This window comes from Arachis hypogaea, chromosome 11 (genome assembly GCF_003086295.3).
Source record: "Arachis hypogaea cultivar Tifrunner chromosome 11, arahy.Tifrunner.gnm2.J5K5, whole genome shotgun sequence".
Lineage (NCBI taxonomy): Eukaryota > Viridiplantae > Streptophyta > Magnoliopsida > Fabales > Fabaceae > Arachis > Arachis hypogaea.
In genome coordinates this window covers 146,761,087-146,788,865 of record NC_092046.1, presented here as the reverse complement: position 1 = coordinate 146,788,865, position 27,779 = coordinate 146,761,087, and the positions used below count along the sequence as shown (strand labels likewise).

General features: G+C 35.0%; 6 protein-coding genes and 1 pseudogene across 7 annotated transcripts in view; 3 read left to right on the top strand and 4 right to left on the bottom strand.

The window, feature by feature from the left end:
* Window positions 1–1,595: 1,595 nt before the first annotated feature.
* Window positions 1,596–5,539, top strand: LOC112723436 (uncharacterized). Of its 2 annotated transcripts, none has more exons than XM_025774817.3 (10): window positions 1,596–1,856; window positions 2,001–3,060; window positions 3,598–3,682; window positions 3,804–3,899; window positions 4,143–4,295; window positions 4,394–4,501; window positions 4,584–4,703; window positions 4,805–4,930; window positions 5,033–5,116; window positions 5,215–5,539. In XM_025774817.3, the coding sequence occupies exons 2-10, from the start codon at window positions 2,042–2,044 to the stop codon at window positions 5,338–5,340; spliced, it is 1,917 nt and encodes a 638-aa protein (XP_025630602.1). In that variant the 5' UTR covers window positions 1,596–1,856; window positions 2,001–2,041; the 3' UTR covers window positions 5,341–5,539. The 2 variants fall into 2 exon arrangements, with proteins under 2 accessions (XP_025630602.1, XP_025630603.1); XM_025774818.3 differs by having other exon boundaries at window positions 1,626–1,856; window positions 2,019–3,060.
* Window positions 5,540–6,535: 996 nt separating this feature from the next.
* LOC112723441 (early nodulin-16-like) lies at window positions 6,536–8,029 on the top strand. The gene is made up of 2 exons (XM_025774820.3): window positions 6,536–6,884; window positions 7,287–8,029. The coding sequence occupies exons 1-2, from the start codon at window positions 6,677–6,679 to the stop codon at window positions 7,664–7,666; spliced, it is 588 nt and encodes a 195-aa protein (XP_025630605.1). The 5' UTR covers window positions 6,536–6,676; the 3' UTR covers window positions 7,667–8,029.
* A 2,432-nt stretch (window positions 8,030–10,461) lies between these two features.
* On the top strand, window positions 10,462–16,960 carry LOC112723435 (probable cyclic nucleotide-gated ion channel 5). Its single transcript, XM_025774816.3, has 8 exons — window positions 10,462–10,707; window positions 11,596–11,683; window positions 12,291–12,873; window positions 13,449–13,661; window positions 13,913–14,214; window positions 14,450–14,561; window positions 15,238–15,474; window positions 15,875–16,960. Exons 2-8 carry the CDS (start codon window positions 11,625–11,627, stop codon window positions 16,565–16,567), a joined length of 2,199 nt encoding a protein of 732 aa, XP_025630601.1. The 5' UTR covers window positions 10,462–10,707; window positions 11,596–11,624; the 3' UTR covers window positions 16,568–16,960.
* A 200-nt stretch (window positions 16,961–17,160) lies between these two features.
* LOC112723437 (transmembrane 9 superfamily member 10) lies at window positions 17,161–20,063 on the bottom strand. Its single transcript, XM_025774819.3, has 7 exons — window positions 19,807–20,063; window positions 19,315–19,479; window positions 19,108–19,217; window positions 18,909–19,014; window positions 18,722–18,834; window positions 18,511–18,637; window positions 17,161–18,417 (listed from the first exon to the last, which is right to left on the bottom strand). The coding sequence occupies exons 1-7, from the start codon at window positions 19,924–19,926 to the stop codon at window positions 17,269–17,271; spliced, it is 1,890 nt and encodes a 629-aa protein (XP_025630604.1). The 5' UTR covers window positions 19,927–20,063; the 3' UTR covers window positions 17,161–17,268.
* A 369-nt stretch (window positions 20,064–20,432) lies between these two features.
* LOC112723438 (uncharacterized) lies at window positions 20,433–22,940 on the bottom strand (annotated as a pseudogene).
* A 1,455-nt stretch (window positions 22,941–24,395) lies between these two features.
* Window positions 24,396–27,436, bottom strand: LOC112723434 (leucine aminopeptidase 2, chloroplastic). The gene is given in 12 exon segments (XM_072207984.1): window positions 24,396–24,748; window positions 24,847–25,034; window positions 25,220–25,280; window positions 25,576–25,653; window positions 26,055–26,150; window positions 26,456–26,638; window positions 26,954–27,006; window positions 27,009–27,053; window positions 27,056–27,122; window positions 27,232–27,278; window positions 27,281–27,326; window positions 27,329–27,436. Coding segments are annotated over 12 exon segments (1,107 nt in total). The 3' UTR covers window positions 24,396–24,613.
* Window positions 27,437–27,526: 90 nt separating this feature from the next.
* The window catches only part of LOC140176287 (transmembrane 9 superfamily member 10-like), a 2,342-nt gene continuing 2,089 nt past the window's right edge, over window positions 27,527–27,779 (bottom strand). The window contains exon 4 of the mRNA XM_072206232.1: window positions 27,527–27,772. Within this exon, the coding sequence (XP_072062333.1) occupies window positions 27,527–27,772 (246 nt within the window). The remainder of the gene's footprint in view (window positions 27,773–27,779) is intronic.

Below are 27,779 nucleotides of genomic sequence, written 5' to 3'. Positions count from 1 at the left end.
AAAAACATATTTTGTTGAATGTTGATTTGCATTTTGTGGTGGAAATGCTTAACCCAGAAGAAACAATTGTGGTCCATGATGACCAAAAATAAAAACTCCAAAAGATCCTTTGATTATCACCAGTGCTATGTATTTTTAAGATACGTTATATATATATATATAATTAAAAAAGATAGTTTTATTGGTGTTTTCTATTTTATATTTTAATTTTTTATATTTTTTTAATTTTATAAAATAAAGAGTAATATTATACATTCAACTCTTTTTATGAGTCAAGTCCAACCAAATTTAATAAAATTGTGAAAGAATAAAAAAAAAAGATAAAAAATTTTTATTATATATTTTTGTTGTTGTATATTATGGAAAAATAATGCTACTTATTTATATTAATTACTAAACTGATTTTAAATTTTAAAATAAGCTAAAACAATTAAAATATTTAGATAATTCTGTTAGAAAAAGATAAGTATAACTAACTTAAAAAAAATAAACATAACAAATTTTATTTTTAGAAGAAAAAAATAAGATAATAAATAAAAATAAAATAAATATTTAATAAAATTAAATAATAAGACTTAAAATAATATTATAACTGATTTTTTTATATTAGAACAACTTAGTTAAACTTAAATGCATAACATTATTAAAAAATAAAACGTTATTATTTTTGTTTTTTAATTTTAAAAATTTTTTAAGAACAAAAATATTAAAAATTAAAATAAAAACACAAATTAACCACATCAAAATTGTCAACTTATTCTATCTTAATTAGTAATATCTTTTTCGTTTTATTTTCTAGAAACCAAATGAATTATTTCCTAACTAAGGAGTTTAAGTAAGTGTCTAATACATTATTGATAATAATAACTTTTTTTTTTGTAAATATTCATTTCTGTTATGGACTCGACCCACAGCTATCTTATATCTGGAATAGTCTTTAAAACCGGTTATTTGAGTCTAAACTACACCGCTCTTTTAGAAAGTCCAAAATCGGCCTATTAGAGTTCCTAACCAACGTTCAAATTCAAAGGTCTAGGGTTCAAATCCTAGAGATTGCAATTGAGAAAAAAATGTGATAAAAGTGTGAGAAGTGTGTAGGTGTGTTGTGTACTTAGAATTAGGAGTTGTCCAATCCATTAGAATACCTAGGATTGGGAGTTGTACAATTTACTGACAAAAAAAAAAATCAAAAGACTCTCTTATCTTAGCCAGATACAGATAAGATAAGACACTCACCATCACGTATATAAAGGAAAGTTTCAGGCTCCCTCCAGATATGACATTTACCCTACACACCTTATACCTCTCAAATACATTTTAACTTGAATATTAGAGTATCTTTACAAATATCTCCCTCCATTATCCAATAAAAAGATCTGACATCTGTCCCAATTCGTAAATTCCCAATCCATCTCTCAAGATACATCCTGTACAATTTCTAACAAGTCATTGATTATATTTTAAGAATTGTATAAGAAATCAAACTCTTTTCTTTTTCTATTTTTTTTCTTAACTATAATATATAGACATTAAATATTAAATATTAAATAATGGATAAAAGGCAAAATTCCGTATTGATTTGACCTTTTTAAGAAGGGAAAGGAGAAAGAAGTAGAAGAAGTGGGTTTGACCAAAAGCTTCAAACTAGTAATAAATGACGGCGTGCGCGGTTTCCACCTCACCCCACCTTAAATCTAACACGTGTCATTTTCCACCGTCCGTAACTATAACTGTAAACCTCCCTCTTCCCCTTCACCCTTGTCTAGTCTTAATTTATTTTACGTTTTTTAATTTTTCTCCAAAAACCTAACCTATTCAAACCCAAAAGAAAAAGAAAAAATCGAGAAAAATATTAGGTATTGCTTGATTGATTCGAAGAGCTTACTTTTCAATTTCATGATTATTATTATTATTATTATTATTATTATTATTATTATTATTATTATTATTATCTGCGTTATTAGATTTAGATTCGTTTCCTTAAGCTGAAAATTTTCCAGGTTTCGAATTTCCTGCAGGATCGTAATCGCGATCGAAGAAGATGTTGGAGCAGTTGTTGATATTTACGAGGGGAGGCTTGATCCTGTGGACATGCAGGGAGCTCGGTAACGCCCTCAAGGGTTCTCCGATCGACACCTTGATTCGATCTTGTTTGTTGGAAGAGCGATCCGGTGACGCCAGCTACAACTACGATGCACCTGGAGCTTCTTACTCCCTCAAGTGGACCTTCCACAACGATCTAGGGCTTGTTTTTGTTGCGGTCTACCAGCGGATTCTCCACCTCCTTTATGTCGACGATCTTCTCGCCGCCGTCAAGCGCGAATTCTCGCAGATCTACGACGAGAAGAGGACGGAGTACCGAGATTTTGACGAGATTTTCCGCCAGCTGAAGGCGGAGGCTGAGGCACGAGCTGAGGATCTCAAGAAGGCGAATCCTGTTGGGAGGACCGTCGCCGGTGGCGGTGGGAATAGCAACAGCAAGAAGCAGGGGTTAGGGCACAAGGTTGGATCCGAAGGTGGTGGTGGTGGTAAGAAGAAGAGCAGTGGTGGTGATGGAGATGGTGATGGTGATAGGAAGAAAGGGGGTAGATTGGAGAATGGACACACTAATGATAATTTTGTTGTAGTTAAAGAGACTAACTTGAAAGGTAGTAGTGTGAATGGTAAGGAGAATGAGAGCTCCAATCTTGGGGCTTTTGATGTAAATAGGCTTCAAAAGCTTAGGTCCAAAGGTGGGAATGGGAAGAAGGGAGGTGATGGTGCTGTTTCTGCCAAGGGTCCTTCCAAGGCGGAGCCTCCAAAGAAGGCAGTGAAGAAGAATAGGGTTTGGGATGATTCGACCCCTGAGACCAAACTGGATTTTACAGATCATGGGGCTGATGATGGTGGGGATAGGAAAGTTGATTTTCTGGCTAAAGAGCAAGGGGAGAGTATGATGGATAAGGATGAAGTTGTTAGCAGCGATAGCGAGGATGAAGAGGAGGAGGATGGTGATGACACTGGGAAGAACAGTAAGCCTGATGCTAAGAAGAAGGGCTGGTTTTCCTCTATGTTCCAGAGGTAAGATTGCTCAACTATTGAACTTGATCTTTGTATTGTGGCGGAATTTTGCTTGCTCTGTTTAGAATTGTATTAAGTTGTTTGAATATGTTGCTAGAATGAGATGTAGTGTACCTTATGGGGTTGCATGGATGCTTTGCCGTATGAATTCCTGAAAATTGATATTTAGATATACATTCGTTATTTAACTTTGTATGTGAAGATTTTGTACTTTGTCTCATCAGGAACTCATTTTATAAGTGTTACATAGGAGCAAATTGCATAGCTATAGAGAGAAGAGAAGGAAAATTTAGAATTACAGAGAGAAATTTAATATGAAATGATGAGATCCATATCCATACTGTAGTTCACTAGGAGAAGCTTGGGTGGGAACTTCGGGCAGCAAAGTTAGTTGATTGTGTGTTTAAAGTTGTGAGCATGATGTTTTTTGTTTTAGGTTCACTTTTTTTTAAGCGTAAGTTGCATAAATTTTTGTTGGTATAATTTGCGGTAATTGAGAGTGACTAATTACATATTGCTGCACTTCCTTGTTCTCAGTATTGCTGGGAAAGCAAATTTGGAGAAGTCAGACTTGGAACCAGCTTTGAAAGCTCTGAAGGATAGGCTGATGACCAAGAATGTGGTATGCATCTGTTATGGACCCTGTTTTTGTTTCCTCTTGCATATCTAATAAGTGGTTTATATTAAGCTACTTTTGCTCTATGAAATTGGCTAATTTTTTTCTACACTGCCATCACTTTTAGGCTGAGGAAATAGCGGAGAAACTATGTGAATCAGTGGCAGCAAGTCTTGAAGGAAAGAAGCTAGCTTCATTTACAAGGATATCTTCAACAGTGCATGTATGATCCAGTTCTCTCCCTTAATTCTGACCTTTTTCTTTTTTTTTAAATTATTATAAGGATACCTTAGGTATGTATGATCCAGTCTCTCCCTTAATTCTCACTGTAGACATGATACATGATAGGGCGCATTGGCGTTATTTAATCTATGTAGCCGACCCGACCTAGTGGGATAAGGCAGTTGTTGTTGTTGTTGTTGTATTATAAGGTATGTGCTGATGCTATGGTTCAAAATCAATACAGGCTGCAATGGAAGAAGCCCTTGTGCGTATTTTAACCCCTAGACGCTCTATTGACATATTGAGGGATGTGCATGCTGCCAAGGAGCAAAGGAAACCATATGTTGTTGTATTTGTTGGAGTTAATGGAGTTGGAAAATCTACTAATCTGGCTAAGGTGAAGGAGAATAATCTTTTTCCTTCAATTTATTTAAGATTCTATATGTTGGGGTTGTGTTTAACCTGATGGGAAGTACTATTTGTTCCACCGTGTAGGTTGCGTACTGGCTTCAGCAACACAACGTCAGTGTCATGATGGCTGCATGTGATACATTTCGGTCAGGGGCTGTTGAGCAGCTGCGGACCCATGCACGCAGACTTGAGGTTTATTTTTATTTTAACTACTCAAAAGTGTATCCATGCATTCTTCATTGGAAGCATATTATCTTACAATTTCCATTTCCAGATCCCTATATTCGAGAAGGGTTATGAGAAAGATCCTGCTGTTGTGGCAAAAGAAGCAATTCAGGAAGCTTCACGTAATGGTTCTGATGTGGTTCTGGTTGATACCGCTGGTCGTATGCAGGTATGCGGTTACTTTTATCATGGGAAAATAATCTTCATTGATGGCATGAGACCATTAATGTACAATTGAGTCACTGCTAATATGTTACTGTTGGTTTTCAGGACAATGAACCACTGATGAGAGCACTTTCAAAGCTCATATACCTCAACAATCCTGACCTGGTTCTATTTGTCGGAGAAGCACTGGTTGGTAATGATGCTGTTGATCAGCTTTCGAAGTTCAATCAGGTTCAATTCTATATCTTTAATACTTTTGTCAAGTGAAGTTCTTTCGTTTTCCCCCTTCTATTTTTGTTTATCTAGTTATTGAACCCAGCTATTTGGTTGCAGAAATTGGCAGACCTTTCTACTTCTTCCACACCCAGATTAATAGATGGGATCTTGCTCACAAAGTTTGACACCATTGATGATAAGGTGTGTGTTGTAATATTGCAAGGAAATGAAATTAGCATTGGGCCTTTGGATCGTATTTGGGAATGTTCCGTCTGTTAACTTATGTTTCCTTGTGTCAGGTTGGAGCTGCGCTCTCTATGGTATACATATCTGGAGCTCCGGTCATGTTTGTGGGTTGCGGACAGTCCTATACCGATCTTAAGAAACTGAATGTTAAATCAATTGTGAAGACCCTCCTTAAGTGAGAGGATAACACTGTTATTTCGCCTGCAAGCTGTTCACTTCTCTTGTCATATGCATGTCTGTGTTTGTTGTTATCCTATCCCTATCCCCCCTTGATTCCTGTTACTACTATGTAAGCAAAACCGTGTGTGTAGCCGACTTCGGAGGCACTTTGAATTGCTTGTAATGGAAACCTTCTTCCCTCTTTCCACCTTGAGGAAATCTTTGTCGTTTTTTTGGTACATATATCGTGTGATGTGCTAAAGCTTTCTTCGCTATCAAGAAATTCTGTTTCGAAAAACTTAACATATCATCAATCATTAATGGGAATAAATAAACGCAAGTTTATATATCATCAATACAAAATTTAGGTGAAGAGTAGATGCCTCAACTTGTACGATATCCCGAAAATTTATGGAGAGAATGTCGTATGAGTACGAGGCGTGCAGCTTAATCATTTTGGTGTAAATTTCCGACATTAGAAATTTATAATAATGTGAGACCTGAATAGCATAGAGGAGAATCAGAATCTCGTATTTGGCATTTGGCATCCGTCCCCAATAATACGTTAAAACTTAAATTAGGCTTGTAAATTGTGGCAGAACGCGCAATTTCTGATGATTAGTTTACCCTGTGGAAGTAGTGTTTGATCGTGTGTGTACATGTGCAATTTAGGATTCTGATTAGCCAGAAAAGGAAGTCACAAGTGTGAAGATGTGACAGAGACCCGACACCTATTTGGCTCTTGTTCTGAACCAAAAAACAGTTCCACCTCTTCATTTTCCATTTTCTCCCTTTCCATCCTACAACATTGCCAAAAGCTACAACATTGCCTTCTTTAAAGTCTTCAAAAGTTAAAACTCAAGGCATGATATGTCTCACTCGCCTGCCCAGCTATTCATTTGTCCATGCTCATTCTGGTTTTCATTCATCCCATATTTTATTATTCTCCTAATCTCAATTATTCAAAACAGAAATTAGTTATATATATATATATATATATATATTAGTCATGCTAGGAAAACAATATCTAAAATTCTCTTATAACATAACATCCATAATTACATATTTATTACATCTAAAATTGTCTAATTATTCTAATAATAATTAATGAATGCTAAATAAGATAACTTTGAGTTCTTTGAACTGATTTTTTTTGTCTTTCAAATATTATTGATATAGTATATAGTATAGTATAAATTAATTGCATTCTTCTATCACTTCAATAACTCCAAGTTTAATATATTATACATAAGAGCTACAACGAGAAATAAAAAGACTATAAAGCACTGGAAACCTTACTATTTAAGTGGCCATTATTGCTTCCTCTCTCACACACAGATATCCTAACATTCATCAATGGCTTCCATACAAAATGTATCTCCATTTCCATTATTCTTCTTGATCATCATGATGTCAACGACATTGTTGCTACTAATTTTCAACTCTGAAGGCAGAGAATTTTTGGTTGGAGGCAGTGAAGATTCTTGGAAGGTTCCACTTCCATCACCAGATTTTCTCAACCGGTGGGCTGGCACCCACCGCTTCAAAATCGGTGATGCCCTCAGTAAGCAACTACTATTACATTACAATCTCTATGTGAAATTAATATTTGAGAATCGTTAGATAATTTGATAAGTTTGACTAAATTATCATTTATCTGTTCTCAATTATGAACTTCACATGAAAATAACTGCATGTGAACGTTCACCATACTTGCATTACAAGTTACAACTTACAACTAAGTGTGCAAGGCATTTTTTTTAGGTGGAAACTTAGGGGCAGTCGATTTCACGTGAAGTTGATATTTGAGAGCCGTTAGATGAAAATTTAGTCAAATCAGTCAAATCATCTAACGGCTCTCAGATATCAACTTCACATGAAGTCCACTGCGCCTGAGTTTCCACCTTTTTTTTTATGTATGAGTTGAGAAATAACTTATTCCAAAAACTTAATTGCATGCATATAGTATTCAAATACGACAACATGACAGAATCGGTGCAAATGGTGCCTGAGGAGGACTATGAAAGTTGTGAGAGGGTTGGAGATGATCACCAGAGATTCAACGATGGGAATACCAAAGTGATTTTGAGGAGTTCAGGTCCAATTCACTTCATAAGTGGACAAGAATCTCATTGCCACATGGGTTTGAAGCTTGCAGTGGTTGTTATGTCTGCCATTCACCACCACCAACCAACTTCTCCTAATCATTCACTGCCCCTGCCTCCCTCGCCCTCGCCGGCGGCGCCACTGTCAAGTAATCAAGGTGCTCTTGCTCGCACTCCACCTGCCGGATTCATCATGGGTTTCGAAGTTTCATTGGTCATGCTGTTCTTCATCGTTATTTGAGCTATTATTGTGTTATCTTTTTTTTTTTTTTCGGTTGTTCACGATATCCTACGGCGTGAGAGATTAATGATTAATCCGTCGCGGAACTAAATTTTATTTAAGGATTTATCGTCAATAGGTTGCTGTATGCATAAGGTGGGATTCGAACCCCCAATATTTATTTACGCGGACTCGACTAAGCTAAGTTAGTTTATTATTGTGGTGTTATCTATAGGGTTTATATATTACATCTTATTTTGGTTTATTTTTTTGGGAAATGGTTGTGTTTTGACATCAAAACTCAAAAGTTTGCACTTAGGAAGAGTTGTTGGAATTTTAAGGATGACATGTATGCTATATATTAAAAAAGTGTGTTCAAGTTAATCTTTCGGACTCTGCTAGGTGGACAATAGTTTTTGTGAACAAAATGAATAATAGGTTTTAAAATTGGCCTAATAAAGTAAAAACATATTACACCTCAAATTATCCATCTAAATCTTAATATTAAAATAACCATCCGCACACTTAGTGAATTGAATATTCGATATATCAAATTTTCACATTGTTTAATATTTTTATTGTCTACCTATACTTTTCTTATTCTTAATAAAAAAAAAATGATTGACGATTAAATTTACTACCCAGCACAAAATTGGACTAATAATGTGAGATAAAAAGTTTTATTTCTATAATCTCTCCTATTGTCATTCAAATTTAATGTTAGATCAACTAAGCAATAATAAGTACTTGCATTGTAATTAAGTAATTATATATCATACACTCACCAAGGAAAGGATGATTATTTATTTCACGACCACTTAGAAAACTAAGGTCAAACAATGATTACATGGTGAGTCTCCTTAGACGTGATGACCTTTATTTATTAGTGGCATCAAGCAATTCTTGAAGGTCAACCACACAAAAAGTCAACTATATATCAAACACTCCAATTATTCAAGATGCTCCATTTATACCCAACTCACTTATTTTTCGCCTTGTATTCCTTGTTACCACTCCAATCATGTACATACACAACTTCTCTTTCTTCAACACAAGCATATATATATAAATACCTATAAAATCAAATCAAAGCACAAACATCAAAACAATAATATAATAAGCAAAAGAAAAAATGGTAGAACAAGGGAAAGTGAACATGGCAAGAGCAGAGGCAGTGAATAAAGAACATTGTTCATCAACATCATCATCGGCAAAGTTACATACAACAGAAGTGCTTCACCAAACTAAGAAGTTACCATATTGTCCAATGAAAATGGCCCTTGGTGGGTTTGCAGCAACGGTTGTTTTAGGTTACTTTGTGTTATACTCACATAAGAAGCCTGAAGCATCAGCCATGGATGTTGCTAAGGTTGCTACTGGCATGTCCACTCCAGAAAACACTCGTCCCAGAAGTTAAATTATATTTTATTAATTATTATTAAAATTAATGAATATTAAATAAGACAAATTTAATTTTTTTTTTTAGTTTCAATATCTCATACACCCTTGAAGCTGATACTATATGTAAATTAAATAAATCAGCTTCATCATATATATGCACTTGTGCTACTTAATTAATTACCTTCATTGTTATTATTATTTCAATTTTGTAGTATTATTTTGAAATTGTTGTATACGGACATGTATTAATAATCAATACTAATTGTGAATAAATATAAAAATTCAGCTTTTTAATTCTTATCCATTGTTATTATGATGTGTGGAATGTGAACATCAATTGTTGTATTGTACGGATGGAAATGTGCTATGTATGAGTTGTAACCTAGCTATATATATCCACAACTATCAAAGCAAAACATGAATTATATTATCTAATAAGAGTTTAATTTTTATGTCATCTAAAAACATTTTATATGCATAATAAATTGTGAGAATTATCACATTAACAAAATTAAATAATTTTTAAAATTATTATTAAAAATTTATTCAAATACATAAATTAATTAAATAATTATATGAAATATTTTATATTATCGATATATTAAAGTTAATTATAATCAAATCTAAAATTATTTTTTAAAACAATAAATATAAAGATATTAATATTGGTAAAAATTTATATATAATTTATTTTTATATAAAATTAATAATTAAAAATTTGTTAAAAATAATTTAATTAAATTTATTAAATTATAATTTAAATAATTATATAAAAATATTCACATATAATTATTTTTATATAAAATTATTAATTAAAAATAATTAAATAATTTAATATATTTAACTAAATTACTATCTAATAAATCTTAACTATTAACTTCATATAGTCATGCGAATAAATTATAACTCAAATAACATAAGTTTTCTATACTCATCTCAAAAATTATGGGTTCAAGTCTCCCTATCTTTAATTAAAAAATGCCTTCATATAGTCACCAAAAACTTCATATAAAAATTGCATATTAATTTTCACTTGAAGAGGTTTTAACTGTATTTTTTTTCATAATAAATAATAAAAAATATTTATTTTCACCAAACCTAGTTTTCAGGAATAATAAGTTGTATTTTATTTTTAAAAAATAGTTATTTTTTTAATTTATAATTAATTTTTTTTTTATTAAATATGATTTATTCCAGTATATTTATATATTTTTTAGAAACGATGATAATAGTTACCATGAACCCAAAAAATTATAATAGTAAAAGCAAAAATACAAAAGAAAAACGTATATTTCGGTAAATAAAGTTGAAAACTAAATTTGGTAAAAATAAATATTTTTCATAATTTATTATGGAAAAAAATTCAGTTTTACTTCTATCATTAATATTACTTTTTAATTTTTATTAGATTTCTTCTGGTCGTGATGGTCACGTTTTTGTCCGTTTATTGACTTTGCATTTCCAGTTTCCACCCTCCTTCCTCTTTTCTCTTCTTTGGCGCGCTCCTCTCTCTCTTCTCTCTCTCTTCTGCTTCACAACTCAATCATGCTGACGTAATCAATCCGAGATTCACAATTTCCGACGCCGTTAACTCCTTCTTCATCCTTTTCCTTTCAATTCCACTTGCCGCACCGCAACTTCCCACCTTCTTTCTCTTCAAGGTTTGTTCCCACTTCTTTGTTATTCGCTTCCATCTTTTACGGAATCAGCGTTAGACTATAGATTCGCTTCCAATCGTTGCATGTCGCCGGAAATTGGATTTGGTATACGGAGACTGACATCGGAACTTCAGCTTTTACTGTTACAGTTACAGTTGAAGTTGAGTTTCAGCAATAGTTAACCCTACCAATTACCTATTCTTATTCTTTTCTTTTTTCCCCCTTTTCTCTGTCATTTGTTATATTAGAAGGGTATAAATATAACCGAGTAGTAATCAGCTTTGTGAAATCGGTTTTTTAAGGGTGAAGGCGGAGGAATTTTTTTTTTTTTTTTTTCAGATTATTCATTGATTTGACTTGGTGGGTTTATGAATAGTGGAATTAGGGGTGGCTGAGGAAGGGGGAGAATTTACGAGGATTATTGATCCAAACTACAATGGTGGTTTTTTCTTTTGGTAAACGAGATATGTAACGAAGAATGTATTATTAAATAATATCGGAAAATTTTGGATATGATTTATTTTGATTTAATTGAACGGATTTGATTTTTCTAGTTATAGGAATTTGGTTTTGGAGTGAGTTGGAAATAGATGCTTAATTCATGACTTACTGAAAATGGATAGTTTATTATACATTTTTTTATCCTTATAGGCTTATACTAACTACTGTCAAAGATGTAGAGCTAGCAAGGGTAAAGTAGTTCATTTGCTTTCTATATATGTATATGATGTCAGTTCTTGATACTATGTATTTTGAAACGGAAATTTCACCAGTACATATCTTAAGGCTTCAGGTGAAAGTTAGGAATCCCAGCTTGTTTAAAGCAAAATAGTATTGTTAAGAGTTAAGACTACTGGGCATTCTTTGAATTTTGTTTTTGTTTGTGTGCAGATTATGCACATGTGATTCACTGTTGAAAGATGTTTGACGCTGGTTACAAGTCACAATACATGGGTAGCCAGCAGGACAAACTTTACAGGTATCTACATTTTGTTACTTTACATGCAACTTCACCTGTTCTTGTTAAATTTTTTCCAAGACAATGAATTGGGTAGTGGCAAATTTAAATTTCACCCCTTATCTCTAGAATAAACTTAAATGATTGGAAAGATAATTTGTGTTCGTTTGATGTAATTTATGGGTTCATTATGTTCAGTTTCCTTTCTCACCTGTGAAGTATGGAAAGATATATAACCAATTAACTATTTGCAATATCTGTCATGTGTGACTGAATATGCTATTAAGGATAATCCAAGATGGCTATCCAAATAAATGTTATAGAAATCGGAGTCTGACTCCCAATGCTGGACACTGTTAAATTGAAATTTCATAGCATAAATCTTATTGTTGTACCTTTCTTAGTGTTAAACTATTTGCAATTTTTTAATGTACAACTCATAGTGACCTTAATAAGTGCATAACTGCATATGATATTGTAAAACATCCTTTATATCTTTGTTTTTTTATCCATCTGTTTCCCTAAACTATAATGGATCTTCACACTCGTTTTTATGATTATGTAAATGCTTTATTTCAGTTTCAGAGGAATATGATCTATTTCTGTGCATTGTGTTAATTTATTCTAGGTTGGAAGTCTTTGATTCTAGACTATCTTCATCTACTGATGCTGGAGTTAAAAATTCTGGATTTAGTATTGATAAATTAAGCAATAGTGGTCATGGAAGCTGCACAACCTCTAGGTCCTTTAAAAGAGGAATGAGAAAGGGATCTGAAGGGCTGAAATCAATTGGCCGATCACTTGGATTTGGGGTATCTAAGGCAGTGTTTCCGGAAGATCTTAAAGTGTCTGAAAAGAAGATATTTGATCCTCAAGACAAATTTTTGCTCTTATGGAATAAACTTTCTCTTATCTCATGCATTTTGGCCGTGTCTGTGGATCCGCTGTTCTTTTATCTTCCTGTCATTGATGATCAAGCACACTGTGTTGGCATAGACCGAAAGTTGGCAGTTATAGCTACAACCTTAAGGACAGTCATTGATGCTTTCTATCTTATACACATGGCACTCCAATTTCGTACTGCATATATTGCTCCATCATCTCGTGTCTTTGGACGGGGTGAGCTGGTCATAGATCCGGCACAGATAGCCAAGCGTTACTTGCAGCGATATTTCATCATTGATTTCCTATCTGTATTTCCCTTACCACAGGTTGATATGATCCTTTTTGTGTCAATATTGTGTTCAACTCTGTTAATTTTCACTCTAGGTTGGCATAAAACAATATATTGGATGCTTTGCTCTCCTTGCTTTTGTTTTTGTTTGGATTTTTTTTTTTTTTAAAAAGAAGGATTTGTGGGGAATCTGCTCCCTCTTTTCTTTTGGGTACTTACTCTGAGAATGAAGGCCGATAGGCAAACAATACCACTGATACAGTAAAACTCTTCAATCCCTTTGCACATCTATGCTTATATTTGTACAAAAGAATGAATTCCTGCAAAAGCTGTAGCTCATGATTTAAATAATCTTCATCTCTTCCTGCATTTTGGATTAGTTATTTAGTTCTAATTTCTTGTTAGATGCACCAGGTGTCACACATATAGAGTCTCTGTGTGTGTTTAGCTGTAGACATATTTACCTCTCATTTTGGTGGATGCAAGGAGTATACAATCGTTAATCCTGCCTTGACTTTGGGCTATATATAATTATTCATATGTTTAATATTATGCTGAAATTTGCAACTTCTTAATTTGTTTACTTTTCTCCTCTTTTTTTTGGGTGTTCAGATTGTGGTTTGGAGATTTCTTCTGAGGTCAAACGGTTCAGATGTACTTCCAACAAAGCAGGCCTTGCTGTTCATTGTCTTGTTTCAGTATGTTCCCAGATTTTTCCGAATGGTTCCATTAACTTCAGAACTTAAAAGAACAGCTGGTGTCTTTGCTGAAACCGCGTGGGCTGGTGCTGCATATTACTTGCTGCTATATATGCTTGCCAGTCATGTAAGTTCTTATTTTCTTTTTGAGATGTTCTAATTCTGTTAGTCTCCGTTGCCTTGTTCTATTTAACTCAGGACATGATAGGGCACAATGGCATTGTTTGATCCATGTTGCCGACCCCACCTAGTGGGATAAGGCTTTCTAGCTTTGTTGTTGTTGTTGTTTGTTTGTTACAATCTCAACGGTTATGCTATTATTTTTCTATCTAGCTTAGTGCATCAACTTTTCCTACAAATTATTTTGGTTATTTGCAGATAGTTGGAGCATTTTGGTACTTGTTAGCAATTGAACGCAACGACTTTTGCTGGCAGAAGGCTTGCCGCAATGATTGCAACAAAAACTTCCTGTATTGTGGCAACCAAAACATGGTAGGTTATGCTGCCTGGAAGAATATAAGTGACAGTACTCTTAAGTTAAAATGTGCTGCAGATGGGGACAATCCACCTTTTGATTATGGAATTTTTAACCAAGCTTTGACATCTGATATTGTTTCATCATCTAAGAATTTCTTCTCCAAATACTGTTACTGTTTATGGTGGGGGCTCCAGAATCTGAGGTGATTATTTTATTTCCCGTGGACATTATAATGTGTGTTTTCTCTGAACTGAGTTGTTTCCATAAGCATGCATTTTTGGATTGATTATTCTATCTCTACTAGTTGTTTGTGAAGAGAATGTATTAATTTTGATCAATTGGATAGAAAAAACTGTTGGTTATAGTTGTATTTTGGGTTTAAAACTCATATTCTTCTCTCTTCAATGCTCATCACTGTTTTGTTGACTTCACTGCAGTACACTTGGTCAGGGGCTTCAAACTAGCACCTATCCTGGTGAGGTTATATTTTCTATAGCACTAGCTATTGCTGGACTCATTCTCTTTGCACTTCTGATTGGCAACATGCAGGTATACTTAAATAATTTAGATTCATGTATGTAAATGAAAAATTGCTGGGAGTATGCTTTTGTCTGGGTCAAATGTGCTGGCTAGTTGAATAGTTTTAGTACCCAACATTAAATATAATGTTTATCAACATTTGAGTAATTAAATGGCATTGAGCCATTGAATTTTATGAGTGGGATTAAATTCTATGAATTAATTTATGTAGGAGTGGCTAACCTCTAAATAGTTGTCTAGTTACTATTTACTTGTAAGGGCAGCTGTAGGGGGCATCTGATGTGATATATATTAAATTGAGAAAGATATCCTTTGCCACTTGTCTTTTTGTGTTAGCTAAAGCATGTACAATTATTGCACAAAAAGAGTATAGTTAAAAATTAATGAATCTTTCCAGAATTGTATTAAATATCAGTATTCATCCTGATGACTTCATGTTTGTGTTAAGAAAGATCTAAGAACTATTGTGGTTCTTTTACATCAAGTTAGAGCAAATACACCATTACATGTCACATAAGCTACAATATTTGCAGAGAGCGCACAAGATATTTTTTTTTGGTTCTAAATGTCGTTTCTGTTTATCATATTTTGGCCGTATATTAATAGCTTTGAATTTATGTCCTCAAAGCGAGGAGGTACATTGTGTAATTGAGACTGAGTTTTCTGTGTTTTCCTATGGTTACAGACATATCTTCAGTCTCTTACCATTAGGCTTGAGGAAATGAGGGTGAAAAGGCGTGATTCAGAACAGTGGATGCATCATCGCTTGCTTCCACAAGATCTTAGAGAGCGTGTGAGACGTTATGATCAATATAAGTGGTTGGCAACACGTGGTGTAGATGAAGAAAACTTGGTTCAGAGTCTACCAAAGGATCTGCGAAGGGATATTAAGCGACATCTTTGTCTAGCTTTAGTGAGGAGGGTATGCTGTCTAACACTAAACGTTTTGCAGAACACCTCCTCTATCCTAAACCTTTTACTAAAAGGTTGACAGATAAACAACCAAAAAATTATATACTTAAATGAGACCAAAAATTTATAGCGGCACGAACTAACCTGTGGTTTTGTTATTTACAGCTAACTAACCATAGCTAAAAAATTAAGTATACCCTCTCTGTGGCTGTAATGATTTGCATTTTGAGTTCCTTAAGACATTAACCATGTTATGCCTTCCTGAGATCGTTTGGATTTGGTCTCTCAGATTAGTTTGCCAATTGTGGTCGAGCATCCTAACATGTCTTTCTTTCTTTTTCTCTTCATCGCTGTCTTCTTTCCCCGCTCTTGAAATGTTAGTTTGTTAATTGCTTCTTATGTATTTGTAGGTTCCTCTATTTGAGAGTATGGATGAGAGATTGCTTGATGCCATATGTGAGAGACTGAAACCATGTTTATTTACAGAGAATACATACATTGTCCGCGAAGGAGATCCAGTTGATGAGATGCTTTTCATCATACGAGGTCGCCTTGAGAGTGTCACTACAGATGGTGGGAGAAGTGGATTTTTCAACCGTGGTTTTCTAAAAGAGGCTGACTTCTGTGGTGAGGAACTCTTGACCTGGGCACTGGATCCCAGATCTGGCTCTAATCTCCCATCTTCTACTAGAACAGTTAAGGCACTGACTGAGGTAGAAGCTTTTGCCTTAACTGCTGATGAGTTAAAGTTTGTAGCCAGTCAGTTTAGGCGCCTTCACAGTAGACAGGTGCAGCACACTTTCCGTTTTTACTCCCAACAATGGAGGACTTGGGCTGCGTGCTTTATTCAAGCAGCGTGGCGCCGATATTCTAAAAAGAAACTTATGAAGCTTCGCCAGAAGGAAGAAGATCCCGATGAGTCAGAAGGAACTCAAAACAATGCTGGTGGCACTTCATACAGCCTCGGTGCTGCCTTGTTAGCCTCAAAATTTGCTGCGCACACTCTTCGAGGCGTACAACGCAATCGAAATGCCAGGACTGCCAGGGAGTTGGTGAAACTACAGAAACCACCAGAACCTGATTTTACAGCAGATGCAGACTAACATTTCATATATGACTCTCTTGAAATGCTTGTTCACATAGACCATAATGATTGAAACTTGTGAAGATAGATCAAAAGCTATGTATTATACAATTGTATTCCGTTTTGGGTTGTGAGGGTTGCAAGAGTTGTAACTACTGTGGTATGTAAATTAAATATTAAACCAACTTTGTCATATTAGGCTTGCCACAGAGCATGTAAAATGATGCAAGTGTATTGTTCTCAATACTATTTATAATTTATCATGTTATTGGTTGGCAGAACCGAAGGCTGCTCACTCCGTCTTATTTGTCTGTTTGTATGTCATGGAAGTGATATGCTTATGGACTTATGGTTCTGTCTCACTTTTGTAATTGACAATATTAAGAAGCTATTTTAGTATTTTCTGTCCAAATGTCCAATTATTTGCGGGGATATTGCAGTTATAACACAACGTAAAACCATTATGAATAGAGTATCAGACTATTGCAGTGATTTTGTGTTGCTGCAAATTCTGGACTTTCTATAGCTGTATAGTTTTCATTAGTTATAATTGTAGGTTTAGTAACATTCTGCTTTCATTTTCATATATCTATGTATCTGGTAGGTGTATGATTCTAATTAATGAAAATCTTCCGGGGGGAAAAAGCTACAACAACACAGAAGGAACCCACTGTAAGTAAGAGTACAATATATGATACAGAAAGTTTACATGGGCAAACATTAGTCAAATTTAACTGATGAATAGATGAGCCTTGTGAAGCTGAAGCATGTGCAGAAACCGATAGCGCCGGTCAACACAGAGAAAGCATATGAAAGCAGCAGCATGTACCCAAAATACAAGACTAGAGATGCTGGTTTTGTGATTTCAGTCTTGAAGAACAAGAAATAAACAGCATATAGGAAAAGGTAGAGTGCAGAGGAAGCTGAAGTCAGGTATGATCTCCACCACCAGTGGTAGTCTTCGCTACGCAGCTGGAAGTAGCATTGGACGATGGAGACCTCAGCACAAGTAACAATGAGGATCGCAAACATGATGGACAAGAAGCTGTATATGTGATGAAACTCAAAATACCAGATTGATACAAGAATGAAGAAAAACTCGATAAAGACTGCAGCGAATGGGAGAAAGCCTCCAATGAGAATAGAGAGGACTTGGTTCTTGTACCAAGGCTGCTCCGGTATCTGCCTAGCTATCTTGCGTGTCCTTACAGGATCCTCCATCGCCGGCTTTCTAAAACCAGCATAGCCACCAATGAAGGCAAGTGGCACTGAGATTCCAAACAATAAGAAAACAAGAAGCAACATTGTTCCCAATGGCATGGCCCTGGAAGATCCTTGGAACCAAACAAGAGCATTCAGCAAAAAGAATAAAGCAAATGCAGTAGCTGGAAACATCAAAGCTGTGCTGAGAGTGATTCTTTTCCATTCTGTCCCGTCGAACTTCTTATAGAGGCGCACCGAAGTGTATCCAGCTACTGGCCCCATAAGTATCCAGTGGAACAGCATTAATCTGATCAATCTCCTTCCGTTTGAGGGAGATAGAATTCCAAGAGCAGCCAAGACCACTGTGACAAGAACTGTTCCGAATAACTGAACTCCTGTTCCAACATATACACAGAGTAAGTCTGAGTTTGATGGAGGCCTAAACACATCACCATGGACTACTTTCCACCCTGTCTCTTCCTGTGCTTCTTCTTGTGTCTGTAACTGATTGTACTTTGAGATGTCGCGGTAAATTGTCCGCAGCATTATCATGGCCACCATGCCAGATAGGAATAGTACAATTGTCAAGGACTTAACAGTCCAAAACCAGTCACCAACCTTTGGAAGATACATATCCGAGTGAAATTCCCGTTTCAGATCACTGGCCTGCAAAGAAAATTAAAACTTGATGCAATCAATAGAAGAAGAAGACAGCAGTTACTATATATGATTGATGGTGATCACTGATTACTGACTAACCTCAAACTCAACATCATATGTAAAAATGATTTCATTCCTGTCTTTAACCTCTTGAGGTGATTCATATGTATTTGGTTCACCACAGGTGGTTAAGTGAGTCCATATTCCATGATATTCATGCTTCACACTGAATTCATAGAACTATTTACAATTTACCAACTTATTAACCATGATATTTATATCAGCAAGTAAAGAAGAATTATAATACAACCTGAAAGGTTTGACCTCGAAGCCTACAATCTTTGACAAGTTCTTTATTGGATCTTCATGATACTTCACTACAAAAGTTAAGTGGTTCCGGATAAAATACTTCTCCTCCTTGCTCTGCCAACAATTGAGTGCTTGTCAATCAGATCCATGATCTAAAAATAATGAATGGTCGGCGAGCATGTACTTACTCCGGCATACCATCCTTTAAAACCAATGTGGAAGCCGTGCCTATACAGAATGGAAGATTCATCGGGAAATGATATTCCTCTAACCAAGGGAAGATTGTCCAAAATCCTGCAAGAATGCAAGGAAAGATTATCTATCATCTTGTAACAAAGACATAAATGAAATAAAGTTTGATCATGATTCAGGCAATCAATTCCTCACATGTTCACAAGATACTCGTCCTCTATCTTTTCCTTGAATTCTTTCGCTGTTTTCGTGTCGAGAACTATACGACACACAATCTTGCATTTCTGTGGTTCTCTCATCATAAACTGAAAGCATAAAAAAATTGTTTCAATGCTTTACTAGTTGAATATGGTAAACAAACGATTGAAAGTTACAAGCTGTGCAACCAAAACTTGAACCAACCAGATAGGGAGAGTTTTGAATGAGTTCACCCTGAAGAACTTCCCCAAGTGTCTCTGCAGAGTCAACAACCTGATCTGGATGACAATAAGGCAGTGAGTAGTAAGAGTATGGAAGATGTGTTTTTGTGGAAGTCAGTTCCTTCACTTTCACCATCAATGGATCACCCTGCCACCAATGATATCAATATCATGATTAAGAAAAATTATCACCATTTCTTTGACAAGTTTGGATGCTTTGCAAGATAGAATGGAAATGATTCTTAAATAGCCATGAACAATTCAGAACTTCTTCATATGTATTGAAAATTTAAAGCATTGATGCACTACAATAGTACAAGAATATCCAAAGTCAACAAAGGTAGAGAGACCTATAAAACTAAGACTACCTAAGATTCATCTGACCCAAGATTCACCAAAGAGAAAATGAATTAATAATTGTTGAAAAGAATACAAATTTGAAGATCCAAACTCCAAAGAAAAGAAAGGGAGTAACCTTGTGGAAGTCTTGAGGTGCAACATCAAAGAGGTAAAAACATGAAGCATGGTAAGCAAAGAGCAGAACAAAAGTGCAGAGTGAGATGCATAGTTGAGGAAGGAGAGTTCCTCTTGCCATTGTTACCAACACCTCTGTCTATGGTTCTGTGATTATTATTACTCACTTAATCACAAGACTTCCAAGTCAAAGTCAACAACTCAACATCCAATAATAATATTCATGTGATTAGCTGTGGGAACACGTCTATTAAACTATACTCAAATAGAAATTGGACAACCAAGGATACAAGAATAAAAATTTGATGTTGACTTGGATGTCTATGATCTCATTTTTTATTTTTTAAAGTTCTGATTATGTTTTTTTTTTTAAAAAATATGTAACATAACTCATTAAAAGAATGTTAAAACATGTCATCTAGATAAAAAAATTTTATTTAAATTTCACCACCAAAGGAATAATCTGTGATATTTGTCATTATCTCATTGAGTGAGGCACCGTTCAAGTGTGCAAACACTACTTCCACCTTCCATGTTTGATTCCTTTATGTAATTTATCAAGTGATATCCAAAAGTTTTAACTTGTTACTCATAATCTTTAGCAGTTATTAGCAACACAGCACCCCCTCAATGTCAAAGATCATCAATAATAAATATCATATGTTTCTTATGTGGTATTTCAAAGTACATCTTGAGAAAGAAATAGCATGAACCACTTAAGTTGACAAGAAAATTGAACTTTGCACAATACATTATCCTCACTTGGAGGCAGATTTCAGCCGACAAATGCTGCTCATAATGATTTGTTTTGTCCACATTTTTCAGAGGTCCATAAAGTATACTTCAATATCGCAACCCCGGCAATATAACTACAAGACATATTCATGGGGGTTGTAGCTACAAGGACGAAAAGAGGCGCAGCCGGTGGGAATCCAGGTATAGAAAGAAGCCAAGTTTTAGTTATCCTCTTGTACAGGCGATTCTAGCATCCTTACGGTGCGAGGAAGCATGAACTCAGCAAATATGGGAAAATGAGAAGATGGATAGTACCCATCAATATTATCATTCACCACCTCACATGAAACAGGAATCAGAGATCTACCTCTGAAAAGGATCCAATCAATGTGAAGATCCTGCGTCTGGCGATCCCAGCAGAGGCAGAGTGCTCTTAATATTAACTTGAGGAATTCAAGTGCTCCCTGTTTGTCACCTGACAGCACAAGATAACACCAATTAACATACTAATTTTACAGCCATATCATTCTCCTATAACTGAATGGAAGTGTAAAAACACATACAGTACCCTTGAATCCATGATAAGTGCGGATTAGAGAAACATTTTTCCTTACACGGGCGCTAGGCCATGCGTCCCTCATATCCCCAACTACACCATGCTCTCTGCACTCATTAAGAGTAAACAAACATGAATGAATGAATGAATGCAAAGATAGTTGCACCATGCATTGCTGGAAAGATGAACTCAAGCTAACAATAGTAATATGGTAAGAACTTGAAAACTTGCATAATAAGACAATACCTAGATCTTCCAAGAAGAAAGCGTCCGGTAGTTGATTCTTTTTGTGTATTAAATCCTCCACAGTACACAACTGGGAGACTAGGTGGTAAGGATGCAATGTGCTGCCATGTGAGTAAGGCACTTCGCCGACGGGCACGAGGACTGAACTGATCCATGTTTGTATTTACTATCTGAAATGAGAATCCTGGTGGCTCAACTCCTTTAAGTTGAAATGTGTGGACATAATGTCAAAGAACCAAATGTTTCAAAGATTTCTCAACATGAGTAAACTGAAGTTTGAATAAAAAGTAATAATTTATTTTCAGAATAACAAGGATATAGCCCATGTTGCAATGCAAGGAACTTCAGAACCCCATGACATGCTTCCAGGTACAGATGGAGACTCAGACAACCAAAATGTTCCACCTTCCAGAAGCTCTACCTACATTTGAGAAGATAAAAGAATCAGTTCTCCAGCCAGTTGAATTGAAAAAAATAAATAAATAAAGTTAATGAACTCATACCTTTTCCTTATCATAGAAGATGGTACAATGTTCATCTGTAGTGTCTTGGGGCCCCTTCCGAGATATCCCAAACTGATCATAACCTTTGTAATTTTTTTAGAAGCAGAGTAATGATATCAAGAACAAAATTCAGGTCTCATCTGGTCTCAATTATAAAGTTTTCTCATCTTGTTATTTTAGCAGATTTCATATGGCATTACTGATAACAGCTCTTATTGAGAAATTTCTCTTCATATCCATTATCATATAATACAATTTATTAACAATGCATAGGCCATATGGCCCATGGGCTATGGCACATACATTTCTGTTTATGTCAAAATTAATATAGAAAATTATGGTGACCAGATTACACATGGAGTAAATCTGAGAACTTATAAAATAAAGATTTCATAAGCTGAAGAGAACTCATTCAAATACCTGGCAAACCCTGTTGAAGAAAGTCCAATTGTGTCTTCACTCCTGATTCCAGATGCAAAATCAAAACAGACAAGGGGATCAAAATCAATAAACTGGGGAGAAAACTAATCAAAATACATTATTTATATACAAATAAAGCAAGCAGATCAACAATCTTCAAGTAGGCAAAGAGCAATAATGCTGAAGCAAAGCAGAAATCTTCAAATCAAAGCATCAATATTGAAAGCATTTGCACTTATGTAGTTATGTTAGCAAATGATAGATATCAAAAGGCAGCTTCATCCACAAGGATCCACCAAAACCCAGATCAAATCACAGTAAAAGGAAGCATTTTTAGGCAACCCAGATGAAAAGATAAGACCCACAAAAGGAACACAGGTAGAAGTAAGAACCTTGCTGGGTACAAAGGATGATGGGAGAGTAACTTGTGATTACACTAATACATAAGTCCCTCCTCTTCTCCACGAATTGGGACTATCTTCTGCTTGATCATCATGCAGATTGAAGGTCATCACAGTCAAAGAAACACTCATTCTTTTCTCTCTCTCTCTCTCTTTTTTCACTTCACTTTCTCTGTATGACTCTGTGTTCTCCTCTATTTAGTTCAATAGTTATTGGATTGAAATCAAAATGAAAAAGGAAGGAATCAAAAGAGAGAACCCACAAAAGGACAGGTTGTCGTCGTTCTATTATATATTTTACTGTTGTCTGTCATGGTTACAGACAGTCATAGATGGAGGCAAGCTTTCAGCAAATAACACGCCCCAAAAAAAAAGGAATTATTTTTTTCTTTTTTTATGGGCCCTTTTTTCTGCTGTTTATTTGGTTTGGTGTGAAAGAGAGGAAAAGAGAAGAGAAGAGAGAGGTTTGTGTGTGAAAGTTTGAAGTGCAAGTGAAAGGAGACTTAAACTAAACTGTAAGTGAAGTATATCTAAGGAAGCAACATGGTCCAAGGTTTTACATAAGGAAGCTGTTTCTCACTTTCTGTTCTCTTAGCTTTTGATTTTTTTTTGGTTCCGTGGTATCTTCAACCGGACATACCAAAGACTAATCATTCGTAAATTGGAGTTCTATTTAATAGTTTGTTATTGACCGCGAAATTCAAATCCTGATACTTATTTAAAAAGACCAATGAACTAACTTTTAGACTAATCCAAACGAGTTCTCTTCACTTTTGTTAATGTTCCATAAAATAGCGTTCACTATACTATGGTTTCCCAATTTGTAAAAAATATAACAAGAAGATTAGAAAAAGCTTCATTTGAAAATTTTCATTTAGTGTGAATTTTCTTAAAAATCATTATGGATCGAATATTTGTGTTGAATCTATAATAACGCCTATCTTATTAATTCCAGTTCTACTGTGATAATAATCCGTACTTGATATAATCAAATGAATTTTTCAATTAAAGTAAATTCATTTTTGGGTTCATAAAGCTTAATTAGGTGATAATAGTGTGTAGGTATTTTTCTTATCTAAATAATTACCCTTATAGGTTCTTTGTTGGTGGATCAAAAATTAAAAGGGAAAGAAAAAGAAAATTAGAGAGCTAACTACAACATTTCATCTAATATTTACTAGGGTGAAATATACTTATTAGATCTTAACGGTTTGCCGTCTTTGCCCATTTTAATGTAAGAGAGTCTTTGCCCATTTTAATGTAAGAGAACTTGCTTGTATTTATATCTGTGAAGTTATAATTTTTAAATTTATTAAATTTCTTAATTTTGTGAAATAATAATGAATTAATGATGCATTAGCAAGTTTTAACCTTCATTGTTAGTTCAATTTTAAAGGAATGTGTTGTTACTTTGTTAGTATACCAAAACTGGCAAATATAAAAGAAATGTAAAAGACATTAAATAAACAAAAAAACCTAAGAGTATTCCTTTTTCCTTTATTTATCTTTCCTTTATTTTATTTTATTTTTTAGTTTTTTTTTTATCAAATGCAGTACAGGGCTAGGGATTCAGTCTAAGTCTAATGACAGAGCAAAGTTACTTCCCTTATTTCAAAGTACTGCACATGGTGCTGTTTATGGCATATGCATAATGCACCAATTTCACTTGAGGACACTGTAATGGAGATGTAAGAATCACAAATGGCCGGTAGGAAAAATAAAACCAAACTGCCAAGAAACTAATGGAATTCTGAACTAAGTCAAAAACAGAAAAAAAGTTTGAATACAATGAAATATGCCTCCTCCTCTGACCCCCTTTTACATTCCCCCTAAATACCTTATTCATAAAACCAAACCCATTGAACCAAGAACACCACAAGATGCATTTATCTCATCCTCTCTAATTCACTCACCATATAACAAGATTTGAAGATATCAATTATCAGTTCACTTTTGAGAGGCATTTTTCAAAACCCATTCTACTAAAGTAGCAACACCGAATCCTGTTGCTGAACGTTTCTTCTCGTTCCATACCGGACCGGCCAAGTCGATATGCATCCATTGAACCTTTTCATCAACAAACTGCAAATAGCAGTTGTTGGTAGCAATTTCCCAATAAGTTTATGGAGTAATATTAAGAGAATAACAAGATTCTATATGATTAGACACATCATACATACCTGTTTTAGGAAAAGGGCGGCAGTAATAGCACCGCCTTGTCGACCACCAGTGTTAACCATATCAGCGACTCCTGATTTCATCGACTCCCAGTAACTATCTTCTAATGGCATCCTCCATAGTTTCTCCCCACTCACCTCAGAGGCTTCAACAACTTCTTTTGCCAGCTCATCACTGGGTGTAAAGATACCTTCAAAAGCAACAGTTGAAATAGTATCAGATGAATTCTTGCCCCAAAATAACATGGCGCTTTCAATGCCAACTAAAAATTTGACCTTTTTATGGTTTCCACTAGCAACTCTTGATATAGGATCAATAAGAAAATAAAGCAAACCCATACATACACAATATAATGGTACTTTAGATCAAAATTACCTGCAATTGAGGGTCCAAGAGCAACCACACATGCCCCAGTTAAAGTTGCCAGGTCAACAATCTGAAGAATAGTTGATCAACCTGTTAGCACAATTCTAAAACCAAAGTATACACATATACTTAAGGAATTGCAATTGTATACTCCAAATAATTGAGTATTTGAGCAACTGAGCTTACATACAAGTTAGAAAAAGCTTCTAATGTTTTCTCTAACTCTTATTAGAGAAAATAATAAATAACCAAATCTACCAACCGATGAATATTAAGCAGACCATCCAGTTGGGGCAATTAACCTAATCTGTATGAATCATGGGGAGATTATAGGGATAGAAAGAGGTAAATGCAGAGTTTCATACCTTCTCAACACCTTGGTTACAAGCATATACCAGAGCATCTGCCAAGGTAAGCCTACCCTCCGCATCAGTGTTGTTAACCTACAAAAGAAACCCAACATCAAATTCTTAGTAAATTATCTCAAATGGTAATATTATAATAAACAAATAATAAAACTACTACAACATGTTTAATTATATTGATCCTAGAGGCCAAAATCTCTAATCATTGATTTCCAGTTTTACACATATTTATTTGTACCAAATATTTCTACAATAGGTTTGCTATACGATAATTCAAGTGACCAATACATTGCATCCAATATTAAAATTAAACATTCAAGAAGCACCAAAAATGTTCTCAATATAAGAAATATATGATTTCTGGAGGGAAAAGATGAGAAGACTGCAATGTAATGGTTGAAACAGGATCAAAATGTAACAAATGCTACGTTCCAATAACGTGTACAGTAAGTTGTGATTATAACCGAATAAACCCTCACCTCTATAGTCTTTCCATTTGAAGCTGTGACAATGTCTCCAGGCCTCATACCTTTTCCACTAATCATATTCTCACAAGCTGCAACTACAAAATGAACCTGCATATGCAGGACTTTAAATTTGGGCATAGCATGAATTATTAATCATAATTAGCAATTGTACCACAAAATGCAGTAACTCACAATATTCACCAGCAACTCCAAACTAAACATTCCAAAAGAAACTAGAATGAAATTTCATATGCAATATGGAATGCAATAGAAAACTCGATAGTGTTAAATAAGAAATGAGATAAAAAAAATTCCTTTAGTTTTGTACAAATGAAACTATGTGCAAATCAATCAATTGAATTTCATTCTTTACAAAGGGGAAAAATTCATGAACAATGACATAAATTACTGACCTCAACTCCAAGAGGTTTGATTTGACCAAGAGCTTTCGCTGCACCCAAAACGGCAGCTGAACCACCCATATCAAATTTCATGAGTTCAATTGAACAGCCAGGTCCAGTCTTGATGTTGTAGCCACCACTAATAACACACAGATGAAGAAATATGTATGTAAGAGCAAGGAAAAGTATAAACTGCTTCGTGAAATCCAATAAGAATACATGGCAGAATTTCACAAGAACACTATACATACAATGATTTCTATGCCATGCTGGTAAAGACAATCCAAAGAAAAAGAAACGAAGAAATATTACACCCCATATCATAGATTTCTTGTATATGACATTAACATCATAACTAAAAATTACGACACAATCAAAACCATGGATAAACACATAGGAAATCACATATCAGATTCAACACTCTCTACTATACATTAAAAAATAAAAAAAAAGAAGATAAAAAAATACCTGTCAAAATCAACCCTCAACCAATCCACTACATTGAAGTACTTGGGGTTTATAACATAGATGGATAAATGTGGGGATTTTCTGATCTGCACACACAGATAGGATCCCATTTTCAATTCCTTACATTGTTCAGCATTCAATTTTTAGCAGTAAAACATCCTATATTCAGAGCAATCTTTGATGCCTCTTCTGCCAACACCCCTGAGGTAACCTCATAAAGCATTGTTAGAGAACTCCTTCACTGTGAATTACAGCAATGAACAATGAAAACTAAGAAACACACACAAGAACAATAGTTTCAAACGAACCTGGTGTGACACATTAGCAGGAGATTTACAAGCTCCCTCCAAAATTATACCGGAGGAACATCTCCTGCATACTAAGCTTCTTCTCCCAGATCCAGCCCGGTCCAGACTTACCAAGGGCCGGGGTATCCATATTGCATACCAGTGGCGATTGCATAAGCAGTGCTGAGCTTTGTTTCTTTAGAAAGTCCTTCAGAAGAGGCGAGAACAACGGCGACATTGCTTGCTTGAGCAGACTTTGCAGCAGCTGCAACAGCCTCACCAAAAAGTCTTAAAGCTGCGGTAGTGGAAGTGGACTGTCCAAGCCCAATCAAGCCAATCCTCTTCGACCCAAGGCCGGTAATTCTAAGAACCGTTGATTGGCCAGCTTTGCCTGAGAAATCCTCTTCAGAGACGCTTCAGCTAACAAACCACCCAACTTGGAGTCAATCTTTTTCAAAATCGGATTCTCAAATCCCGATTTCCCATCCTTAGCCAAGTCTTTCTCAGTAACACCCACTGCAAGGATGTCTCCGTTCCATTCAGTGACATCAACCTCCTTAGCAGCAAAAGAGATCTTTCCA

What these genes read in the sequence shown, in the direction of transcription:
- LOC112723435 (XM_025774816.3), top strand. Translation starts at nt 11,625, where the DNA reads ATGTTTGACGCTGGTTACAAGTCACAATACATGGGTAGCCAGCAGGAC. An exon ending in CAGCAGGACAAACTTTACAG is followed by an intron (nt 11,684 to 12,290) that starts GTATCTACATTT and finishes AATTTATTCTAG; the next exon opens with GTTGGAAGTCTTTGATTCTA. An exon ending in TGGGGGCTCCAGAATCTGAG is followed by an intron (nt 14,215 to 14,449) that starts GTGATTATTTTA and finishes ACTTCACTGCAG; the next exon opens with TACACTTGGTCAGGGGCTTC.
- LOC112723436 (XM_025774817.3), top strand. Translation starts at nt 2,042, where the DNA reads ATGTTGGAGCAGTTGTTGATATTTACGAGGGGAGGCTTGATCCTGTGG. An exon ending in GGATATCTTCAACAGTGCAT is followed by an intron (nt 3,900 to 4,142) that starts GTATGATCCAGT and finishes AAATCAATACAG; the next exon opens with GCTGCAATGGAAGAAGCCCT. An exon ending in AGCTTTCGAAGTTCAATCAG is followed by an intron (nt 4,931 to 5,032) that starts GTTCAATTCTAT and finishes ATTTGGTTGCAG; the next exon opens with AAATTGGCAGACCTTTCTAC.
- LOC112723441 (XM_025774820.3), top strand. Translation starts at nt 6,677, where the DNA reads ATGGCTTCCATACAAAATGTATCTCCATTTCCATTATTCTTCTTGATC. An exon ending in CAAAATCGGTGATGCCCTCA is followed by an intron (nt 6,885 to 7,286) that starts GTAAGCAACTAC and finishes GCATGCATATAG; the next exon opens with TATTCAAATACGACAACATG.
- LOC112723437 (XM_025774819.3), bottom strand. Translation starts at nt 19,926, where the DNA reads ATGGCAAGAGGAACTCTCCTTCCTCAACTATGCATCTCACTCTGCACT. An exon ending in TTCGAGGTCAAACCTTTCAG is followed by an intron (nt 18,638 to 18,721) that starts GTTGTATTATAA and finishes CTATGAATTCAG; the next exon opens with TGTGAAGCATGAATATCATG. An exon ending in CATATGATGTTGAGTTTGAG is followed by an intron (nt 18,418 to 18,510) that starts GTTAGTCAGTAA and finishes TTTTCTTTGCAG; the next exon opens with GCCAGTGATCTGAAACGGGA.